At 35.8% G+C, this 24,615-nt stretch overlaps 1 protein-coding gene across 2 annotated transcripts in view; it reads right to left on the bottom strand.

The window, feature by feature from the left end:
- Positions 1 to 1,159: 1,159 nt before the first annotated feature.
- LOC122529216 (lateral signaling target protein 2 homolog) overlaps positions 1,160 to 24,615 on the bottom strand; it is a 31,579-nt gene continuing 8,123 nt past the window's right edge. Inside the window, exons 2-5 of one of the 2 annotated variants that reach the window (XM_043655071.1) lie at positions 22,385 to 22,646; positions 18,207 to 18,514; positions 7,953 to 8,250; positions 1,160 to 7,503 (exon numbers count right to left, since the gene is read on the bottom strand). In XM_043655071.1, coding sequence (XP_043511006.1) covers positions 7,413 to 7,503; positions 7,953 to 8,250; positions 18,207 to 18,514; positions 22,385 to 22,646 — 959 coding nt within the window. In that variant the 3' untranslated portion in view covers positions 1,160 to 7,412. The remainder of the gene's footprint in view (positions 7,504 to 7,952; positions 8,251 to 18,206; positions 18,515 to 22,384; positions 22,647 to 24,615) is intronic. The other variant, XM_043655070.1, reaches the window with a different exon arrangement.

Genomic DNA, 24,615 nt, shown 5'->3' with positions numbered 1-24,615 from the left:
ATAATATATGCAATGAATAATGAATGTACTTATTGTAAAGTTTTATTCTTATTCTAAGATGTTCACGCAATTGCACGACTCTCTACAAGTCCCTTTAAGGCAGGGTGTAAGACTCAAAATGTATTTCGTATAGATTTCTGCAATGTAGAAGTTTGCAATTTACGTTGACAATAAACGTTGTTAATTGAATTAAAAAGTAATTGATAATTTTTTTTTTATTTACCACTTCATCCCTTTCCATCGTTCAGAGTTGAAATGTAAATACGAATATAGATATGTTATAGGCACGAAATCTAGCAGGTATGGAAATATAAGTTGAAATAGGAAACAACGAAACGTAACGCAAACGTGGACAACTAGTATGTATATTTTTCGCATCATAATAACCATTATACATAAATGTTATTACAATATAGAAACATAAACCTTAATATTTCATTCATTAACATCTTACAACATTGTCAGTATGATACATATCTCATTATCGAGATTATTATTATTATGAATTCCTAAGATAAATCCCTCTGCTTATGCCTGTTGTATTAAATACAATCGTAGATCATGCTGTGTTATTACATACGTGATACGATTCGTATTCGTATTAAATCATACACAATTCGTTTCTTTGTTGTTAAGATCTCGAAACCTACGTTTCGGCCAATATTTTATTGGAAAATGTATAATATGCTATACTAGCATATACGGTAATTAGACTTTTATATTTTCAACATTCTAACTTTGCGTAGAATAATCGCAAGGTTATTACAATCTGTGATACTTGACGCTGGCTACTTAAAATGTTTCAAATAAATATATAATACATATAATATATAATATATAATATATATTATATAATATATATATATATATATATATATATATATATATTTCATCTTTTTATAGCGGAAAATAGAATACAAAAGAATAGAAACAAAAAATTTCCAACCATCGAAATATCATACAAAATGGGATAACATAAAAAATTCATAATAAATGAACAACTTCTTTTTTTTTACGTTACTTTTGATCATTTTTCTAGCTCTAAAGGAAGACACAAGCGGGAGGAATAAAGCATGAAAAATTAATCATCTTGCAATTTAGACGTACTAGAAATAACTCTCGCATAACACTCGCCACAGTAGTTCCCTTTTCTTTTTTCCTTATCTTCGTAATACGACATATGTGTGTATGTCGAGCATTCTGAGCGATAAATCGGCATATTTTCTTATTTATTACACAAAAAGTATGCATGCGATGCAACACATACAGGCACGCGTACACGCACACATACACACACACCACATTTTGATTATTGAAGGAAAAACTGATGCTTTATGCAAATTTTATTTCGATACAATAACGACTTTGGCACACACGTTGTCTCCAACATAGACTGCTCGCTTGAAAGTTCATTGCGATCATCTTACATATTGTTATAATGGTATTTGGCTTTGCACTTGTGAACATTTTGGCGACGTAGGAACAGGGTTATTCTGGACATATAAAACTAAACATTTTTTCCTTAGCAATTATTGTTTCTTTCATTATTGTATATTATGTTATATTATTTTATCCTACGTATGCGTTATCGATTATTATTATCATAATTACAAAAGCAATCAGATGGCATTTGTAAAACTTCGCGAGCGTAATCTCGTGTAATGTAATTAAATTTCGTTGGCAAAGAAAGATACCAATTATGCATTTTCAATATGCCTCTTCGAGATGTAGTACTGGATAGTGATTAGAACGGGCGAGAATCTCTGTCCAAGATTAATTAAAAAAAAGAAAAACGATGTACGTCTCATCTAATTAATGGTACTGAAATCTGCAACATTAATTTACCATTTTAAGAAACTTGATCCAGATTTACGCGAAGGTTCAACATTCTTTTCATTGCCGACTTTTATTCGTTCTTCTACTTTAACATACGAACAGTAATGAATTTAATAATAAAAGTAAAGTTTAAGGTACAGAATAATCGTTACTTACAAATTTCAACCGATCGAGATGGTAATTTATTCATGTGAATGTGCACGCTATTAACGACTAACAATCCTACGTCACCGTGTCGACTACGTTATTAATCTGACCGCGTTGAGAATATACAGAGTGTTATAAAAAGCTCAAGTGCTTATTGTACTCACCGAGAGGAATGAAAAAAGGTCTCGACGTTAGAGTAACGAAATCAGTTTTTAATTTTCTGCGAAATTACAACGATAAATAAAAAATGCATACCTGTCAGATAATGTAGAGAAAGCGAAGAATCTGGAAGTGTGATTGATTGTTCTCATTGTATCATTCAGCACTTTTTTAATACTTTTTTAATTTCAGAAAGTCGTCAAAGTTTCAGATGTTTATTTATTTATTTTTTTTTTTTTATAACACTCTGTATATACGTGTTTATATTGTACATCAAGCAACGACATCGCTCTTCTCAATTGCTCAGATTCACACTCGTTGGAAGATGAAATTAACGGCAGAAACTGTCCACGTTAGGCCAAATTATTTAATCCACATCTCTGCATTTCCTCTGAGTTGAAACTGTTGAGAATACGTTAAGAGGATTTTTTTTATACTCGAATCATTCCCACGTACACACACATACGCGCGCGCACATAATGTTATTACAGATATTACAAATATTCAATCATAATCATAAATGAAAGGTTTAACATGCGAAATTATATTATAATGAATGATCTCTATAAATTAACAAAGCGAGTAATATTATTTTCATCGAAACTTTCGTTTTATCATAGAAATTTATGTCGATTTCTATTAATTTACGAAAGAAGTGAAAATCGTTTCGTATACGTCTGTGTATAATGTACAGTACCCCTGGCATAAGTGATCACGTGAAAGTTTTTCTTCCTGTCGTCACGTAAGTATTATGTTCGATTTGAGTAACGATTCGCTATATGTGAAACAATAGAGAGGAAAGAATGAGCGAGTAAGAAAGAGGGAGGAAAGTAAATTCCAACATCTACCAGTCAGAATAAAATTTCTTACTTGGCAAGCTTTAAATTCCTAAACAGTTGGACAGTAGATCAGGTCAGCGGATGTAGGTATTTATTGCACGAAAGGAATAATTTCAGAATTCCTCGAGTGGCGAGTAGGGCAGGTGCCGGTCATCACGAAGCCCACTGGGAATACTCGGACTAGCGTCACACGTACAGTCATATATGTACGACATAACACGTTCAATTTGTCAATATAACTAGCGTAGGTGCGCATATGAAATTGTGTCACCGTATAAAACTGTTACAGGAAAGCTTACAACAAAGAAAGATCGTTATAACGATCAGCGTTGTTATTTGCTCGAATGGAATTCATAGTACCACGTAGATTATCTCGGTTGATTGATCGCGATCAAAATATTCTCTCTGCGATCACTCTTCCAAGAAGTACTGTATTTATTCTCTCGTTCTTACTTGATATTAAATTGCGTTCCATTTCGGAAATCAGCAACTAAAATTTTATTGAGCGACACTTGTAACACCGAAAACGTCCGGATCGATTTCAAGTAGAAAAACGGATCTTGCCTCTTTCTTTTCTTTTTTTTTTTTAGAAAATACGCGCGACAAATATCTATGGCAATGACCTACTAAACATATTGACCGCGAAATTGTCTTGACAATGCCGGCCAAGAAGTATGAACGATCTACGATTACAGTTGTAACTCTATAGCATAACTCTATAGCGCATAAGTACCGATAATTATACTCTCGCTGTTCGTAACAACATTTTATTTATCATCTAATAAAGTGCAACGGGTAATCGAGAGTTGAACTCGCCGCGATTGAATTAGTCGAAGTTTCGTACAAAGAAGAGCAGTTAAAAATGCCTTCTTACGAAATCAATGATCTCTTGCCTCTTTCAAGATATATCACCTAATCCTACGTAGATATTGGGGGAAAAAGATCGACGAGCAGGGTCGATGATGGATTGTGCGACGCAAATACATTTTCGAAAGCTTTTCGATATTACACCTCGGGAATCGGCCATTGTTTTCTATACAACGTTCCTTCAAAGAGTGCTTTAATTTGTAAATTTAATTTATTTAACTTATCTATTGAACAATTTCAATAAAAGGCGCTGAGATTCATATTCAGAGAGTCTCTTTCACGAGAATAAAGATAATGTCGAATGACTCGAACGTTTAGGTGTATCCGAAAGTCGACTATTACATCTAATTGAAAACAAATTATTTGGAACAAAATAAAGTCCATAATTTTTTAGCAATTTAACACTGCAACGTCGAGGGGAAAAAAAAATGTACTTACACGTCCGAGATTTATACCATCAACAATATTCCCTGAATATGATCTTTAATTTCGAATCTCGCGATACAAGCTTGCCTGTCTGACCTCTCCGTCTCCTGAGAAGAGCAACATTTCTTGAGGACGGCTGCCTTTAGAATAATAAGAGAAATAGTATATTAGCAAAATTGATAATTCGGCGTAAAAGACAAGAATTGACGAGATAGAAATTGGTCGAGTGTCGATGGATAAAACGATTCATTTATCGAATTATTATGCTTAGTTATCATTTCAATAGTGCGCGGCTGCTAAATATTTTATGCTAAACTAAATATTCATATAACGTATGTAATTAATCTCTAGTAACGCGTATTATTCGACATTACAAAGTACGTGTGAATTATAATCTAATAAATATTATTCTTTACAATTCGTTCATATTTCGACATGATTATTTTAATGTCTTTTTTTTTTTTTTTTACTCTTTGTGCAACAAATTTTATATATATATGTGTATCATTCTTCATTGATATCGTTTTCAATTTTCGATCAGTAGCGATTGTGTACACGTAGAATCCAAATTAATGACGTATCGCGTCAAAAAATCAATTTTCATTTCGACTTGTTCGAATTGAGCGGAACTACATGCACGCGTGTTACGTTTCGCACACGTTGAAATTCACGAAAGATCGATTTTCATCGATCGGAAGAAATACTCCCGCTTTACGTTGATTAATAATTAATTCCTCTCGCACGACATCGTTTCGATCCATCGTTTCGACGTTTATCAATTAATCGTTACTTAGAAAGTTTGTTTGTTCTCTTTTTTCCTCTTTTCTTTTTTCCTATGGTTTACGATTTCTTATCATTGGCGAAAAATTCAGAGTTACATTTAATTAAAGTGTTACGTGTTAAATTATTATTTCTATTAAAGGCGAGGTCTCAAAAAACTACAGCTTACATTGTAGCCAAACGATGAAACACTAACGCTTGCCAAGGATCAAATTCATCCCTCGATCGCGACTAAATCTGAAACAGCGCTAATTGTAAGAAATTCTGGTATGGATAAGATTCATTTTCATCGAATAACACAGTTATTCGACAAAGTTATTCCCTTCATTGGTACGCAGCCAACGTTGATATGCATCTTATGGACAAAGTGGTTCATTAAACTGATTTTCAAACAAAATTCAAACAATTTTACACATACACTGATAGATTTTATCATCCCAGGCATTATACTTGTATTCTTTCGTTCAACTTCGATTACGTTTAATCGTTATACAATATTGCGATCCAACGGTCAAGAAAATTGTTACGATTATTTCGTACAGTTATTTACAGAAAATTGATTCTGTATTAAAATATATGTATAAATTCATAGGAGAAAAATAATAAAAATTTCTTCGACCTTTTTGTAAGAAAAATTCTTATCGATCTAGGATCAATAGATTTCGAATACGAAAATTTTTTTAAAATCGTGACAATATTCTTGCTAATATAAAGTCCAACATTTGCTTCACTTTCCTCCTTTGAAATATTAGGATAATATAATTCCGTAATGCACGCCCATTTCTCGCAACATCCGTCAGTTTGTATCGTACAAACAATTGACAACAACGATTACTCTGGTTATCCTCCTAACAATCAATGTTTCGTAATAAATATTTGATTCGAAAGATCTGTCATGAGTATTTTCCTTGGGAAAAAGGAATCGAGCAATTTCTCTTCGTAACAGCTATTTGTCACGTTAATTTCCCCTAATGTGGAAGACTTTTATAATGAAAATACGTAATCTACGTGAACCTAACTATCTACACAATCGAAATGTCAATAATTTAAAAAAAAAAGAAAAAAAGAAATAGATAAATCTATAATTTTATCCTTTATTCGTTAAATATTTCGCGTGGATTATCGTAACACTTGCTGAAGCTAGAAAATCACAATTGAAACTGACTTTAATCAAGTATCGTGCAATTCTCTGACGATCGAGTAAAGAAGTACAATTGTTAATTTGCAGAAACCAAGCACTTGCAATATTTAAATTTAATGTGCAGTGTCGTGAGTCGTGAAACTTGATAAGTTACCCCTGCCACGAATATTTAAACATCATTGTTTCGAAAATAATAATTTATATTATTTCATTGAAACTTGAATCATAGTCTTTTGCCCGCCCGTCAGAGAATTAAGAAACTAAAATAACATTATTCATTTTTCATATCATCCTGTTCACTAACGCAATATCTGAGATAAAGATAAATATAAGGAAATATCTACAACAGGCTGTCATTCGCACGCATCTACAACAACGACAAAGTTACAGAAATACTGATATCTTTTGATTTCTTTTTCCAACAAGGATTTAAATCGAAGTCCACGAACATCTTTTAAACATTTTTCTCTTCGTTGTCGATATACGGTATAGGATCGATCTTCGAAATCTATTCCGCGAAACGTGTCGGATTACATTTTTTTTATTCGGAATAAAATTTTTTTTCATTTTTTTTTTTTTTTTCGTGTATTGAACAAACGTACGGCACAGTTTCATACATTCTCAACAAAGCTCACATAGTCATCCATTTGCCGCGCCAACAACAATAAACGGGCTAACAAGAGCGACGTACTTTATTATAATAGTCGCAAGTAACTTTTTGAGGACTTTTATCATTTTGTTTGATCTATTCTTTTTTTTTTTTCTTCCCCCATTCCTCGACGCAATTATATACCCCGACTCCTCCCGAGAATGCCCTTCGAATTATACTTAATAATTCAATGAATAAGAGAGGTTGGACGTACCTTTGAAACAACGAGGTTAAATTTTATAGGCGTCGACCCAATCTTGTCACGGACTTAGTTCGAAGTTCGCACTCTATCGGCCGAGTCGACAAATTAGCCTTATACCTTATACGTTGGCATTGACAAATTAAATTCAGCCATTTCAGCCCGCCACACGTCTCAGATGAAATAAAATAGTAATAAAACTTGTTCTGCTTTTTGAAGAAAAGAAAAAAAAAAAAGAAAAAGAAAAAGAAACGATCTCTGATCCTGGCGTTTGAAAGTTTTCAGTTTCCCGTTGCGAAAACTTCCCCGCTTTTTCCTCTTCCGTCTTGCCAAACTTCTTCGAAAGGCGCATCAAAACAGGCCGCTCTTTTAGAACGTCTTCTTTAGAGAGGAATCGTCGTATTTTCGGTTACGAAAACTCGGTTGAGCGAATTCAACAATTCCTCGTTTTCCCTGCGCACTGAAACCAATTAGAAACGTACATCGTCAATTAATTTGAAATTTGTTATTACGCACATCTATTCTTATGTATGTTACTGGAGAATCGATATTGTTGTAAATTGATTAGATTAGATGTTGCATCGGAAGAAAATCTGAATAAATTAATTACCAATCTTTAACTCTTTGAGGGCGCTAGAGTACTGTGTATATATGTAATTCGATAATAAAAAAAAATTTATTTATCAGACTTATACCGAATAAATATAATCAAAAGATATGTGTTTAAGGATGAATGCACTTTTAATTCGTTGCATGCCCATCGTATCAAACTTCCAAGCACTCAAATGCGTTGATCTCGAACATGCAGCTTCGAAATGGTAGAGATACTACAGCATTGACAAAAGTAGAGTTCATTCCGAACAACCATAAAGACGGGGAAATATAATATTTGAAAGTGTGATAGTTTACGTCTGAGCTCGATGCTCAGCAAGTTCCTTGGAGCCGATAGCCGGACTCAAGAATGTGCTGTGAGTTAGCGTAACCACCACCACGAGAATCGAAGCTGCCAAAAGGAAAAGAAACGTCCCCAGGACGATCATAGCGATCCTTCGATGACGTCTTGCCTGCTCCAAAGTTCGAGCATCTTCCAGAACTTTCAGTGGATCCTTCGCTTCCGCTTTCAATGGCCTGACAGAGTCCTTTCTACGAGCTGTGCTCCCTCTTCGTGTTTTCGTCCTTCTACTCGAGCTACCTCTCCTACCATTGCCTGAAGATTTTTCCTTGTGTCATTATGTTTTTCCCTTTCGCGTGTCTTACGTTTTCCCGACGTTTGCTGTTTGTTTCGTCTCGATGTTTAAAACGTTCCGCGAAGTGTCACGCAACTGGTAATTACAACCGAAAAGGAGATTGTTCAACACGAGAAGGAATAAGTTAAAAGGAAAGAATACAATCAGATGAATTAATACATTGTATCATCGTATTTAAAGATATTTTTATATAAAACAAAATATCTATTTCTGTGAAATTTTTGTAGAATTTTTGTTTTCGAAAAAATCGAATTTGAAAGTTTGTCGTGTATATGAATTTAGCTAATTTTGGACTGGATAGAAGTGAACGATCAACAGAATGGTACTTTACCTACAGAAATACGTAGAAAACGTGGAGTACAGTTTTTTTCTCTCTCAGAAGATGCTTTGTTTGCAGAAAAGTGAAAAATTTGTAAATCGAAAGCACGTGTTAGCTAATTTTTAACCAGAAACGTTCGAAATCTACCTCCTTCGAATAATAAAATTTTATTCTACATTTTTTTAGTTGGCAATTTTTCAAAATCGATCTCCTCGAGGAATCTGAAATCGCAACATATTTTTATAGAACCACCTTCTGGCCGGTTATACCACCACTTGTGTGACATCGTATATCAGGTGTAAGCGATACCCGACTCGACTTTTATAAGCGGGAACATTTGCAAAACGAATCGATTCGCACGACAGTGTTCGGCGAATCGATTCAAAGTTTGCCGAAGTTCTTTCATTGCGAGACGCAGAAACAGACTTGCGAAACATCCGATTTCGATTGAACAAACAACCAAGGAAGTGAAATCGGCGAGCCCCGAAATCGCTGTGTTACGTCACCAGACGCGAAACGGTAACGAACTACGTGCGTTTCTCATCGATCGAAAAGTCTGATGACCCAATTGTCTCCTACCTAACGACGTTGGCCTGCTGCAGCTGTTTGTCCTCGAGCGGCTAGATTGCACGCTGGAACGACGACTGGAACGTTGATCCAGTTCCGAATTGTTTCTGGCCTGTTTCGAGTTACTGGTTTTTGTGCGGGTAGGAGCATTCGGCCGCGGCTCGTCGTCAGGGCTCGACAAATAAAAGGCTAAATGCTCGTCCAACTGGAAGCCGGTTGCATCGGGGCTACGTGGGTGAAAAGACCTACGATCGTCCGAAGGGCACAACGTGTAGCAACTGTCCATTCGCTGGCAGTAATCTAGAGACGGCTCGCGAACCGACGACGTATCGTCCGCGCGAGTGATCGCTCGATCGAAATTGTAACTGGACGATCGACGATTTCGTTCGTTCTCTTGCGTAGATGCCATCGACTGAGCCGACATGTCACAATCTGTTGATGCCAATTTCATTCGATTTTATTCGAGGGCATTCAGTTTGCAACTGAACCGAACGATCATCCCTTCGCTCAATTGGCAAATTCACTGAAAATATACGAAGCGCGGGTATTGATTTGAAATTGATAAAATATAGACGTACGCAGACAGTACGAGAAGATTGTTTGAGAAAATTGAAAGCTGGAAGGCGTGGGTGTTAGCGTTAGTCGATGCGTAGCGAATGGGAGAGAAGAATAAAGTTACGCGAATTTTATTAGCTCTCGTTTCACGGCTTTACTACTCGACTGTTACTACTCCTCCGTGCATTGCTATTTCGCACTGAATGAACTTTGATAAGGATATTCGTTTAATGTTTCAATGAAAAGTAAGATATTAAAAGCCACAGAAATGGTTTTTAATGTTACAATTGGGATGCGGATTTATTGAAAAACTAGAAGTGGAAGTGAATACACAATGAAAACCTACGTAAAAAAGTAAATAAAACAAATTTCTATTTAGGTTCAAATGCATTCTAGTTATAATAATTGAATGATATAATAAGGTAATTGCTCCATTTTAATTAGTTCATATTTCTAACGATTTTCCAGAAATTTTGTTACTTTCTTTTAATGAAAATGCGGATATTTAAATGTTTGACGTCAGTATGGCTATTAGTATAGAATCATTGAGGGAGAAGCGTGGAAATGGTACGTTTCAACAATAAAATTCAAACTTGTGTGATTTCACGGAACAAAAATTCCGCTAGAGGCTTTCTATTTAAACATTATCGGTCCTGGATAACGCTAACGTTAATTAACGTAACCTTGTTTTATATTCGATAAAATTCAATCCTTCATGCTTAAAATATATAAAACGTTTCATACTTTGGTCCATTTCGAATACTACGAAAAATTACAAACCCCGAGTCCTAGATTTAATTAATTTTAATTTTTCGATTGATAATGTATGTCGTATAATGCGTTCTACGGTTGTAATAATTTAGAACAAGGAAATGTAATAATTTAAAAGATGTTGCAAGACGACACGTGGCACTCTATTGCAAAGTCATGTCACGAAGATACGTTTCAAAAGATACTGTATGAATCTTCGTAGTGAAACTTGCATATTTTTGGAACGATGCGGCACGTTCAAAATAAACTTTATACATTTTCAGTGAACATTTGTGGGACTTGTAAACATTCCAGTGGGACAAACGAGGCGAAGTCTGACCTGGAGCGTCTGAAACTACTTTCCCGACTATTCATTCTAAATGAGCTTCATCAGAGTCATCCATTGGGATGCTTTAGAATTATTTCTTCGAAAGTTTCTATGCTACAAAACAGTTGCTCGTCTTCTTGCTGGAGTAATATACTACTCCAATCAGAAAATAATCTCTGCTGCATAAATAATCTCTGAACAACAATAAAAAAAATATCTGGTATGAACTACTCAGAAAAGTGTAAATTTTATACGGACCATTTCAGTTACAATTTGGATTAGACCAAAATTAATTGCAGTTGAAAATTTGTAGTATCGTGTATTTTACGCGCATATTCTATCCATCCAAGTCTTGAACTTAGGCAGGCAATTCGAGTTACAGGTTATTAATTACTCACGATCAACTGACGCACTGCAGAGTCCAGATACGCTATGTCAACAAACTATGTACTTGGGAAGTTATCCATTTACTTGCATAGTCAAGCTTCGTGTATTACGGTGAACTTAATCGGTACTTGTAATGTGTAAGTAACCAATCGATGCTTTTTATTTTTTAAATATATTTCCCTAATCAAGCAAAAATCTCACGTCTCTGATGTATCATACCCGTTAAATATCGTCAAATTTTCGTTTCAAACTTTCATCAACTGTTGGCCACTGGTTATTTCTGAGCAATATACGATACACGTTTTAAAATGTAATCTCAAATCGGCTTCTTTCGAGGAACGTACGGAGAAACGTACGAAGAAATTCCTCCCCCCGGGTTGTGTGCACTCACTTGATTCAACGAGGGATTCACCTTTTGCGAAGATTTCTGCGACTCGTGGCGCAAGATTTAGCCTCGCCGTGAAACGAAAGTTTCTTTTAAACGGCAACTCGAAAGAAGAAGAATGAAAGTATAACTAAGGACAGCTAAATACGTCGTATCTATATAGTGGACGTCACCCTTGAGTTTATTGCGACGTGTATTTTTAGCGGCGGATCTAGCAGGCCACCTATCCGCTTTCCATGTCTCTTTCCTCCCCTCAACCCTTGTTGCATACGCTTGCGTCTATGTGCTTGTACCCGTTAACTTGCTCATATGTATATAGGCAGCACGGACATGTCGATAAACATACTCGGCCAAATATTTAGAAAATCCACGCCTACCGCCAGTGTTTGAATTATTCGAATCATCGCGCGATGATTCGAAGAAATCTCGAAAGGTATCGCAACATCTCTGTTTCTCTGCAACGGCGACGCAACGAAATTTATCCGCGTATAAAATATTTTTAAAAAGCCGCTGCTCTTGCATCTACCTCGCCTTATATTTTCCTTGAATTGAACGCGATTCAGTTTAAATTTTTATAAAATCATTAACAAGCAACGCGTGAATAATTGGTGTCTGTATTGAATCTTCTTATTTAAGAGCGTTAAAACGTTGTGGAAAAAAATATAGATTCACGGGACGTAGCTCGTGAAATAGAATTTTTCCCTCGTAGATTCTTTCGGATTATTTATTTATTTTCGGATTATGGAATTATATTTCGAACGATAGCTCGATGAAAGAAAATATACCAGAGAGAATCCTTTTTTTTTTTCTTATCGCAAGATATTTTCTTTGAAAGACTTGTGTTTACGTAATTTTCATAATTTTGTACATTAGAAAAGAACGAAACTTTGATGACGTTTAAAAAAATATACGTATTTATTGATCGTCGACTTTCGTGCCAAACTATTTTACGCGAATATAAGAAAATGTTAAATCGTATTGAACAAAGAACTTTAAAAGATGAAAAGTTAACGCGCTATTTTTAAGAATATGCCGTTCCATAATTAACCCGCTTATTGAACACCGATATACAATTTCTATCTATTATAAATATAAATTAACCCGTTAAGAGCCAACGATGCGTCGACGCAACGTTTCATTTTTTTTTTTTTTTCTTTCACTTTTTTAATCAATTTACATTCTCAGAGTCTGTCTTCTCGACACACCGTGGCCACGAAAGAAAATCTCAAGGACTCTTTTCTCATTTCTTCTTCTTTCTTTCGTCGCTATTTCTCCCTGCCAGATTCTACGATTTTGTGAAATTTAATGGTGAACTTCTTAATGAATAATTAAGGAACACGTGTCACTTTTGTTAGAACAAATTGAACATTTGATTAACGATATCGATCCAACAATGGTGATTGTTCATTACAGAATTAAATTTCCTCGGCGTAGGTTATCTAGCCTACTACATTAGTCGCACGTTTCACTTGGGAAATTGACGGCCAGGAGAGGAAACCGGCTTTAATTGATTCATTCCCTCGGTTTTGAACTTTCTGACGTGCCAACCTATTCTCCTCCTCCCCCCCCCCCAAACTCCCCCGTCGTTCGCCAATGTTTCGAAACTTGAAAACTTTGACGAAAAAGAATAGTAATCAGGTAATTTCCTGATAATAATTACGTCTGAGAGTTAAACGAAACGAGACCAGTCATTAAATATTTTTCCTTTGGTCGCCATCGTGATGCGATTCTAATCTCGACATTTGACAAAGTTATTTTTTTTAAAGTGTACAAGAACCAATTTATTTCGAAAATCCCGGTAATTCCACTTTACATCGGCCAGCTGTCGTGTGGAAGTGCATCAGGTGACTCGAATGACATTTATTACATTACGGAACGAGACGTAGACGTACGCCAGGATGATTTCTGTCCCCCGTCAGCAGGAAGAATCCGAAATTCTTTTCCAGTTAGCATATTGCTCTGTGATTCCTCTTATTGCAGAGCGTCAGATATTGATAATCAATAGTACTCGTGTACTCGTTACCAATATTAGCAGCTCTCGCTGTTGTAAGGACATTCGCATAATAATGTCAACAGTGTTCGAGAAACGGGGACAAACCAAGCGACAGGCGTAACAGGTGATATAACCGCATGAAATACAACCGGAAATGCACCGATTATACCCATGGTCGTTAATATCAAGGGGCGCCCCTGTGGTTCCTTCTAGAACCAAATGAAATGGTCGAGATTCTTCGAATGAAAATCCTTTCGGATGAAATCCGCCTGAAAGGCGCAAGAAACGGTCTTCAAGGAACGGCTTATAACAATTTGGAATAATTTTCGTACGTGGAACGATAAACATATGGGGGAAAAGAAAAGAAAATTTCATCTTGTAACAGCTAACAACTCTGGTATCATTCTTTCTCTCCGAGTCGGTTGGTATATAAGTAAACCCTTAAGAACTTCCGTCGGCGATGGTTAATCCCGACTAGCCTGTCTTTTACGCTCCTTTTGCTTCACCCGCCGTCTCGAGCAGATCAGGCAAGATTATGCATTTAGAGTAATTGAGCTAAGATCCTCCGCGCGATTTAAACGTACACGTGTATCATTTGTCGAAGATAGAACGCGTGTGGAAATGTATTACGTGTATCATTTGTCGAAGATAGAACGCGTGTGGAAATGTATTACGTGTGATGGGAGAAAGAATACTTCCGACGTGGAGGAATGCGTCATACGTGTTCCGAAAGGAAAATAAAGAACAAACGAGTGGAGATGAAATTGCAATTTTACGAAATTTTCTACGACAGTGACGAGACACGACGAAACAGTCTCTGACAGGCGCACATTGAGAAATGTTTAATCGCCCATGGAGGAAGAAAGGAAGTGACAAAGAGACATAAAAACGTCAGCTGTCGAGTCGAGACTATTCTTAAAATTTCGCCCGCGGGCATCGTCGAAGCTTTCGTCGAAGCAGTAAATTCGCGGCGCACGATACACATTTCTGGACGATGTGCGTCAACGCGGGTGATGCTGATGTTGGAACATTTGAGAAATCGAGGAAGAGGCCACCTCCGTGATCAAACAGAGGCCTTTGCCACGAATGCCTCGGCAATGGTGATCCCAGTTATATGTATATACACTTTTAATGACGCACGTCAAAATCGAACGATGGAGAAATCAGAGTGCTGCTGCTGAAGGCTTGACCTGATTCCGAGAGGAGTGCACAACGGTGTAAACGCATCGCGGAAAAAGTGTCGAACCGTGTACGAGACTATCGTTACGCGAATGATCCCGCAGGTGCGAAACGGCACTTCTCGATTGATCTGGAAGTAAGCAAACTTCGCTTCGTAGCTGTTATCGTTTCGAAACCTTTTCTCGGATTCTTCTGTTTCCGTGAAATTTGGCAACAGTGTCTTTTTTCTTCTTCTGCGCGAAGTACTCGCAAATAAAGAAAACGTCCAAACTCGACGAGTATTACGCGTTTAAAATTTTGCTTTTCGAAAGATATCGCGCAAACAGTTTAGTTTGCGTTATATCGAACAATGTGTAGCAACGTTATTGCACTTGAACGACTAAACGGTCTTCTCTCTCCGATAAATAACGATATGTATGTAATAAGCATTCTGTAGATTTTCCTTTGCGCTAGTTCTTCCAACTTTTTTCACTCAGCTTTAACAGATTTTTGATCATTATATTTATGGAAGTAAATGGACACTTCGTCTGTGTGGAGAGCAAGGAAAACAAATAAATGAACAAACACGTGAAGTTGAAATAAAATCTAAATTGTTTCTTCGTTCCTTGTTCTAAATGGTTACTTCAACGATCGTCTATAAATGACTGCTACCGAATGACGAACACCTACGTTATAAATGGAAATTATACGCAACGACGAACGAAATAACTCTTTTTCAATTATCTTCGAGATTAGAAGCAAGATGTAAAAGGAACGTTGTAATATTTTTAAAAGTTGTTGATTTCGTCTCGAGCATATCCTCTCGAGACATCGAAGCGAAGCGAACCACAATGACCACAGAAATTTACGTGGCAGCTTCCATGGCTCCTCGATCTCGATCGTTGATTACCTCTCGACGTTATTAATCCCCTATCGTTCGACAGCCGACGAATGTCTTTAATTAAACATCACTCGAACGCGTCACGGATTGGGCAAGCTGCCTATAATAAGTGACTCATCCGTGACATTTCCAATGGATCCGAAGTGCCACTGCAAATGTAAAACCTTCGATAAGCTACACGTGACCATAGGAAACTTTCGTCGATCGAAAATAGAACATCGGCATAAGCGAAGCTTGTTTGTCCGAAGGAAGGCACTCGCATCACTCGGAAGGAAACACTAGTTAACCGGTGCTCCGACGATTCGACGCTGCGTTGTCTCGCACCGGTCTCGAAAACTTTTCGTCGATTTTAGCTGGAAATGTATGTATGTACGTCGAATCGTTAAATAATGTTCGCGAAAATGAAATGTTCGAGGTGGTTCCGCCACGGAAAACCGACGACTGACTGGAGAATTCACAGACGTGCGCCTTTAATTTAGAGGCGCGGAGCGCCCTCGAGTTTTCACGCTGCACACGCTCGTTTCTGTACGTACGCCGTGTACATGTAAAATTTCCCGCGCGTGTGCGCGCGTATTTTTCTGGCCACACGGAAAGAAATCCGCGGCGCACAAGTGCTTTCTCCTTTCTTTTTTTTTTTTTTTTTTCGCGCTGGATACTGTTCCAGAAGTACTATCGACTGCCACACAATTCCGCTAGTTAATTGGCCAAAGGTTGCGGCAAACCGTTCTCGCGAGACAGACCAGCCTGTTTCTGGCACCTACCGTCGCGCTGATTTAAAACCAGTAGACCTGCGTACGTACGTACGTCCTTTTCGCCACCGTGCAATATTTTCGAACGAAAAGAAACAGGATCAATGGTCAGAGATCTTGTTGCGAGTAAAAACTATTCCATTTCGACGAAAGAGTCTCTTACTCGGATTACTTTTTATAATTACTGAAATAATAACTTTGAGATGAAAGAAGAAACATGACTCATCGATATGCACTCGCTTCCTTTCGGCCTATATCCCAACAATATCAACTTCTTCGTTCGGACAAGTAATTTGCGAGATTTTCTCCGCAGCGTCGAATATAATCAGACAGCAAATAAATGGGATTCTGCTCGTTCCTTGGGAAGATAAGGAAGGGCATTGATACCGTGAAACATTAACGCGCTATGATTGCAACTGGAGGTTACCTCTCTTGAGATTGCTTGCATATTTTATCGTTAATTCAAAGAACCTTCTCTGGAGTCGTGCCCTAAATATCCTAGATTCTCTTAACTTTCTGAAGATGTTACGACATTAGACATCGGAATGCGTGTCGCGTTCTGTAAAATACTGTCAAATATTATGTGTCTGAAATAATTGTTTTTGTTTTCGGGATAATATTTTCACGAAATAAATAACAATAGTATTATCGACCAGACTGACGTGTGTATGCTCTAATTTTATACATACGCGTTTTGACGAAAATTTCTGATGTAAAGTAATTGCACAACAATTATCAAAGCGAATTAAGATTACAAGTTTTTAATCAACAGTCAATCAATATCGATTCTCAGATTTACAATGATCTTGTGTTAATTGTAATAATAAGGGAAATGATGGTGACGTGACTCTCCAGTTTTGAATTTCTCTTTAAATCCTAATTCGTAATTACTTAAAATCTAAAACTAAAATCTCTGAATTACATATTGAGAAGTAGAAGTAAAGTTTGATTCAACATTTTAGGTAATGTAAAAAGTGAATTTTTGATTCTTTGATATCATTTGAAATCGAAAGTGAGCCAATAAACTCAATTCTATTCTTTGTGTTACACACATCTGCTGTTTTTCACAAGATGTCTACTCATTATGTGTCTATTATTTAATATCGTAGAATGAGAGTTTTGGAACTCACAGTGCACGTTTATTTCTGAGTCAGAAACTCTTACTTACTTAGGCTGTATTACCCTCCATTATGGGAGGCCGCATAGCTTTGAAAACTTTAAGTTTGTATTTAAAAATATTAAAGTATAAACGATCTTGCCTATAAATACCGATTCTTTTATCAGTTATATTCCACAGTCCAGGACACACCTGGATATTTCATGTTTTTCATAAACAATGATGTGTGGAGATTTTGTGTAATAGATCTATAAAAAATCTATACACAATAAATTCTTTTATTCTTTTACATAGTCTTTTTTAGCAGAAATTTTTCATAATTTTCTCAGAAATGAAACGTTAGCCTTCCTTAATAGCGATTTTCTAATTAATCTTAAGTATAAGTAACAAGGATAAGTAATTCTCTAACTTTCTTAATTCGCAAAAAACGTTTCTTTTCAAACAGAACCATTTTCTTTTCGGCGGGTTAAATTATTTATTATTAGCAACAACTTTGTGACATTTAATGAAAATAATTTCCTCTGTGTCAGCAGATATTAAAAAGAGAATGTGACACTATTTTCCTAAAATATTTTTTTGTTACAAGTGTGAAAATAATGAAGGTATTTATCCGTCAATGTCACTCCGTCACGTTCTTTTTTTCTTTCTTTTTTTTTTTGTAAAATAAAAATTCGTGTTCCTAACTCTAATATTGAAAGGTCACTCACCCATATCGTCGATAATCGGCGCCATTCTGAGCGTAACTCCGACTAAGAGCAAAGACATAGTAAGAAGGAGGCAGGCTGTCGCGACGATCGTCCAACGAGCGCGCGGTGGAAGTTCTTCGGGATCGACGAGCTCCTCTTGAGGACCGGTATTGTTAACTTTACGTCGCTTCCGTTTCCTCTTTCTGCGGGGACGATGATACTTCGCCCGAGGTGCCTCGATCTTCTCGGTACCGCTCAAGATCTCCTCTTCTTCCAACTCATCCGCCACGTTCAACGCCACGTAATCGTCGTCATCGTAGTGGATCTTTCTGCAAGAATAAAAACGAGAAACTCTGTCACTTTCGATACATTGAAACATAGTAAAACGATGAGTCGTCGTAAAGACATTACATTTTTTAACAAAAATGCTAGATATTTCAAAATTATACATTTAAATCAAACTTCTGTGTGCATTAAAGTTTATCTTTGTCTTTGAAATATTAAATTTTGACTATTAAAGAATTATTTCCTCGACAAGCTCATTCGCTTGAGTTGCAACAAAAGTATAATTCCACAGGATTGGAACCATGAAGTGTTTTGCACCTGAAAGTTGGCGAAAGATACTCGAACAAAATGATCAATACATTGTCTAATAAAGTTTTTATGTCTTAAGAAAAATTCGCTTTTCATTCGCGAAAAAAGAAAACATTTTGGCCAACCTAATGGAATGACGGCGCCGAGTCAGGTGTATATTTCTAACGATGCGTTACATGCAATTCCAGTATTGCATGCTCGTTTGCGTTGCAAATCATTAGAAATACAAACCTACCAAATTATAGACCGAGTTTCAACGATATCAGGTAGTTCTTTCAGATCTATAAAGACAGAAAGAGACGACATCTCTAAAATGTACAAAGTTTTCAAAACCGTGAAAGAGAATTTAACATCGAATAATTCCGCGGATAGTCATATTTCACCAAAACGTCATGGCAAGAAGGGAAATTTCACGACGTTGATGAAATTTTATTAACCACGGCATGTTACAACGTACGTAGCTTTGCAATCAATATCTTACGAAAACATGCAGGAAGCACGAGGCAAATTACAAAATTCTATTCTATATATTATAAACTTGCGATTGCAGTTGTTTACTGGTAAACGCGTGATAAAATATTCGTTGAGGCATCTTTGACGTAAATATTTATTTAAAATAAACTTTGTATCACAGTAGAACATCGCCTACATGAATTTGTCAGAGTATAAAGAGTTTGCACAATTGTAATTCATATAAATTGGAGTCCCATTGATTGTAAGTCTCTCTTGTACTAGTGATTTTTCGTTCGCATAGCAGGAGTTCAAATTTAAATAAATGGGTTCAACGAGCAGGAGTTCATCTATTGATTAAACTGACTAAAATCTGGTTCAAATAAATGGCTACTGTATTGCATGTGTCATAAATTAATTATTAATTATTGGAGTTATTCGACGTCTATATTCCAGAATTTTCGTTATATTCGCAATTAATATGAAAGAATATTTTAAGCTATAATTATATCAATAAAATTAAATGGCACTCTAAATAGGACTTCGATAAAATTAAATGGAAATAATGAGAGAGAAGCCACGCAATATTTTCGAGACACGCGTAATTTTATATTTTAATGAAAGTCTACATAGGAAATCATTTTATTTATTAAATATGACAAGATGCATTACGCTTGGAATATTTTATGTAGTTTGTTCATCGTTGCACTTCCAAGTTTTTCATAAATGCATAAAAAGCTGCATTTTATTAATAAACGATGGTATCACTTATAATGCAAAATTGTAGTATTACATTTCAGTATTCAAGCTTTGCCAGTACGTTCTACAGGGGAAAATAAGACTGAAATATTTATAAAGTAAGTAAATAAGATAAAATTAATGATTACGTTTTTTAGAAGTAAGCTAAGTAATCTATTATAGCAGTTCTTCAGCGATCTTCCGTGTTAAGAAATATCAGAAATTAATGAACGCGTTAGATTGTGAAACTCCGCCCGTTTAATTCATAATTAAAGACGTTGCGACTTTCGTGCAAGTGCCATGAACCAGAAATGTGCCAGACAAAGCTGCTTGATAAAACATCCAGCTTGACGCATTCGTAATATAGGTCACGTCACATTTTTTGCGAGCGTTACTTTCCAAAGTGAGATTAAATAAAGAAAAATGTGCATTGCCCGACAGTCGCGTGTATATACGTATTACGAATAAGTCTTCTTAATTGTGGCAAGTAAGACGTTCGTGCTTCGGGAAGGAAAATAAATGAAAATCGCTTCTCTGTTTAATCGGACAAGCGAAATCCGTACAGTGACTCATCAGCGATTCGAATCGATGTAAATCGTTCAGAAAATAGGAATTAAAGGGGAACGAAGACGTCTTGGAGAAGCAAAGAATCGGAAGAGTCGTGATAAAGAAAACTATGCACAGAAACGTTTCAATGTGCAGCAGCTCGTGAGAACCACATCATTACGTCGAACAATAGAAAGCTATTGTCGATCTCGTGCCAACTATACACATAGAAACATCAGCAACTTGGACACGTAAGAACGCGTAATTTTTGATCAATTGAACAAGTTTCAAGCTCCTTGTAAGTAGTATAACCTGATATCAGGTCAGACCTGCTCCGCACAATATGTGTACGTACATATACACAGTTTCCTTTAATTACTTTAATAGCACACAAAGGAGAACAAAATGTATACAGATGATTAAAAATGAATTCGAAGCATGAAATATTCGTTTGGAATTAAAAATTAAAGAGAAAGGTATTTCAAGTAACGCCAGTGTTGAAATTGGTTGTTTCAGACATTCCACGTGTTACGTTGTCCTCCGAACATTTCGAAAACGATTATCGAAGTAGGCTGATGAAAAAAAGGCCTGGAGGCACAATGCACGTTTCTCCTTGATCTTCTACCCCTAACAACCGTCACCGTCAATCCGAGTTTCATTACACAGTCGAATACCCTTTGTTCGCCAAGCGATCCCAGTATGAAACCTGTATTGGGCGAACATCTAACGAAGAGACGTGCAACTACGCACCGAGATGACCCAGTTTCGCAGTATATTGCACTTACAGGGAAATCGAGTTCCTTTCTTCGAGCGAACACGCGCTATGAATGTCCCCTCGTCAGCGCGCGAAATTGCAATATTTCACCAGGCGAGTGATAAACAACGCGTAACACGAAACTTTATGAAATGTACAATTAAACTGAAGGATACGAAACGAACCGAAGCACGTGGCAATGTGTTAAACGCGATTTTCAAAATGGTTCGATTATTTCTGTTCGGCGTTTTGCAAATTTGTTTAGTCGATCGATTCGGCATAACTCCTTAAATTTGCCTTAAATTGCAAAAACAAAATCGTAGAGTGATTCGATTAACTCAACAATTTCATTCCGTGAAACGTGAAACTTCTGTTTGCGTTCGTTCTTTCCAAGGATGTTTTTATATCAGAATACTTTCTTTCTTGTCGAAAATTGTACAAATTCAAACGCCACCAAACTCGCTGAAAACTTTTTTTCATTGCTAGATCTACCAGAATCTCGAAGATCAAAAGTATTCAGTTTACATGAATCCCCTAAAACTTGCTTCATGATTTCTTTCTCGCCGTTTTATTAAACCTATACCTTAAATATCGGAGTTGAACAAGAGAAATTCAAGAAATCGTAACATTTTGTTTGAACCTTGATGTTCAACGAAATAGCAAAGCAAGCAAATCACGTACAATTTTAAGACTATTATTTAGCCACGAATAGATTTCTATGCATTTTTAAATGTTCATAAACATAATTGAAGAAACCCAAATAGAAGATTGTTTCTTCGGAATCATAATTAATATTCCTTTTTTGAATATTTTATACATTCTTGCAGCTTCAATTACCATAGATGCATAAACATTCACAGTCTGGTCAACAAATGAACAATTTCTTTAATGTTTCAGAATTGTTTGCGTTTGAAATTTGACAATTTTTCGAGAACAAAAGTGCCTTTGCTGTAAAACATCTTAAAAAGAAAAGAAAGAAAATTAACGTAGAGCTTTTACACTTCGAAACGAGGCCAACTGGATTGTCCATACAATTGTTCACCAATTGTTCAGTGTGCAAATACTTTCGTTTACTTTCCTCTACGTGTTATGTTTGATATGTTACGACTACACTTACAATTGAGCTGTACTTTGCGGAAAGTAGGAGGCACTTCGGTGCAACTGCGGGTATTCGCAGGAATCGCTAAGAGTTTCTCGAGTCCTTTCAAAGTTTATCAATGCAAGATCTTGATCACCGTCCAACCCAAAAAGCTCCAAACGTGATTCAAGACCCGCCTGAACGTCCTGAACTACGCCGTGGAGAATGTTCGGGCTTTTCGAGTGTTTGCGTTTCTTCCTTGGACGTCGTGGACTCTCTGACGCTCTACGCCTCGTTTTACCTGCAACGACGATGCAAATTCATCATTTTCTGGCATGATCTTTCAGATGAGAACGTAGAGTTTTTCAGATGTAATTCACCGAGCTAGCGTACAGCGAATACGAACGAAGCGTTCTGGCAAATTTTATGAAAGAAGCCGTTTTCATTACGGAGTAACGCATGTATTTATCGATTCACGCCGTAATCATGTACGAACCGTTCTTTGACGTAAGCTAACCCTACGTCAAAATATAAATTGCATCGGCACACTCTGCGTAGAGTAAAATTTATTTTTACAATAACTTGGCGTTAATCTTAGACACAAAGGCATCAAAGGTGCAAAGAGCACGCATTCGAAATTCCTCTCGGGTACATTTGCATATGAATTTAAAGTATAATTTCAAAATATTTAATTCTGAATATTGAAATTTCAGATATTGATGTTAAAATGTAGGTTTGTTGGTTAAGATTGGACAAATTCTAAAATATTGATGATATTTCTTATATATTTTTTTTTAGAAGGACTTGAAAATAGGACGAAAATCTACATCTCCATATAGTCTGTATCTACAGTAAAGTAAATGAAACTTATTTTCATAATAACATTAATATAATAAAAACACAGTTTAATGTATTTCTGGTAAACTTTATGATTTTAATCTATTATATATTTATGCTTTTGCATCGTCTTTTTTAATTTTTTTCTTTAGTTTTCTAAATATTTAACAATTAAATATTTTTCTTTAAAATACCCAAATTTGTTGGTACATGAAAACTTTCGTGACTGATTAATAATAAAATAACAATGATGAATAATAAAATAATATGTAAATAATCATGAAAATCATAATAAAAAAAATATACGCAGAGAAGAAAATTTAGATTATTTTAAAGCTGCAAAGACAGCATAATCTTTTAGCCAATCCCCTACAGACTTACTACAGAATCGCCTATGCGACTAGTAACATACCAAGAAGAATAATGAACGTGCTTTTGAGAAAAATAGCTTCAACTACAACTGAACATAATGCTGAGAGAGTATTCTACAAATTCTACTATACTCCAGACTATTATACAAAGTGACTAAAAAACTAAAAAAAAAAGAAAAATATTTTTCAAAAGAAGTGAAAAATTGTTTTTGAACATAATTAAACGTTATTTCGTTAATCAACGAAATAATGTACTTTTCACGTTATTAGTATGCATCTGTTCATAATGATAATCAGGACATAATTCATAATGAGACGCATTTACAAAATGCAGCACACCGTCACATGAATCCGACATAATTACTTTGTGCCAGCCAAGTTGCCAAGATAAATGAATTAAATTTTCATAATTGATCGAGGAATGTTTCTTTAGTGATAACTCCAAAAAACGCGTTCTTCTTTTTTTTTTATTTGTGTCACATTTATCGCGAAATATGTGAGTATATCAGTCTACCCAATTACACATAACATTTTTAAAAAATATCGAAGCTTAAACCTTTTTAACATCGTGCAATGTAAAAGTTATCCACACGTTTGCATTTTGGAAATATTTATTGCTTCGCTGTTGTAGTACACCAACACACCATTACAAAAATATCAAATGACCTATACCTAATAGTTTAGTTTTTAATGGAAAATTACAATACTGATAATCTTTTCCTGCAAATGAAATTTTGGCTACAAAAGTTTAACAGACTAGTGTCAAATTGATAATTTACCAAATGATTCATTCCCAACAATTTATTAGCAGCCAGATTTTAGATCTTTTACCAACAATCTTTCCCTTCTGTAACCAAATGAAATTCTGGCTACAGAGGTGAAGAGACTATTATCAATTTGACAAGTTGTGTAAAAAAAACATTAAACGATTTATCGACAGCGAGATGTTAGATTCGAGTAAAGAATGACACGACACCAATGACTTTTTTTTCTTTTCTCTTGCAAATGAAATTCTGCAGGGTCGAGAAACTAGAAAAGAGTTTCAACAAAATTGATAATATT

This window comes from Frieseomelitta varia, unplaced genomic scaffold (assembly GCF_011392965.1).
Source record: "Frieseomelitta varia isolate USP_RPSP 00005682 unplaced genomic scaffold, Fvar_1.2 scaffold_281, whole genome shotgun sequence".
Taxonomy (NCBI): Eukaryota; Metazoa; Arthropoda; class Insecta; order Hymenoptera; family Apidae; genus Frieseomelitta; species Frieseomelitta varia.
This window is presented reverse-complemented; position numbering and strand designations above follow the sequence as displayed.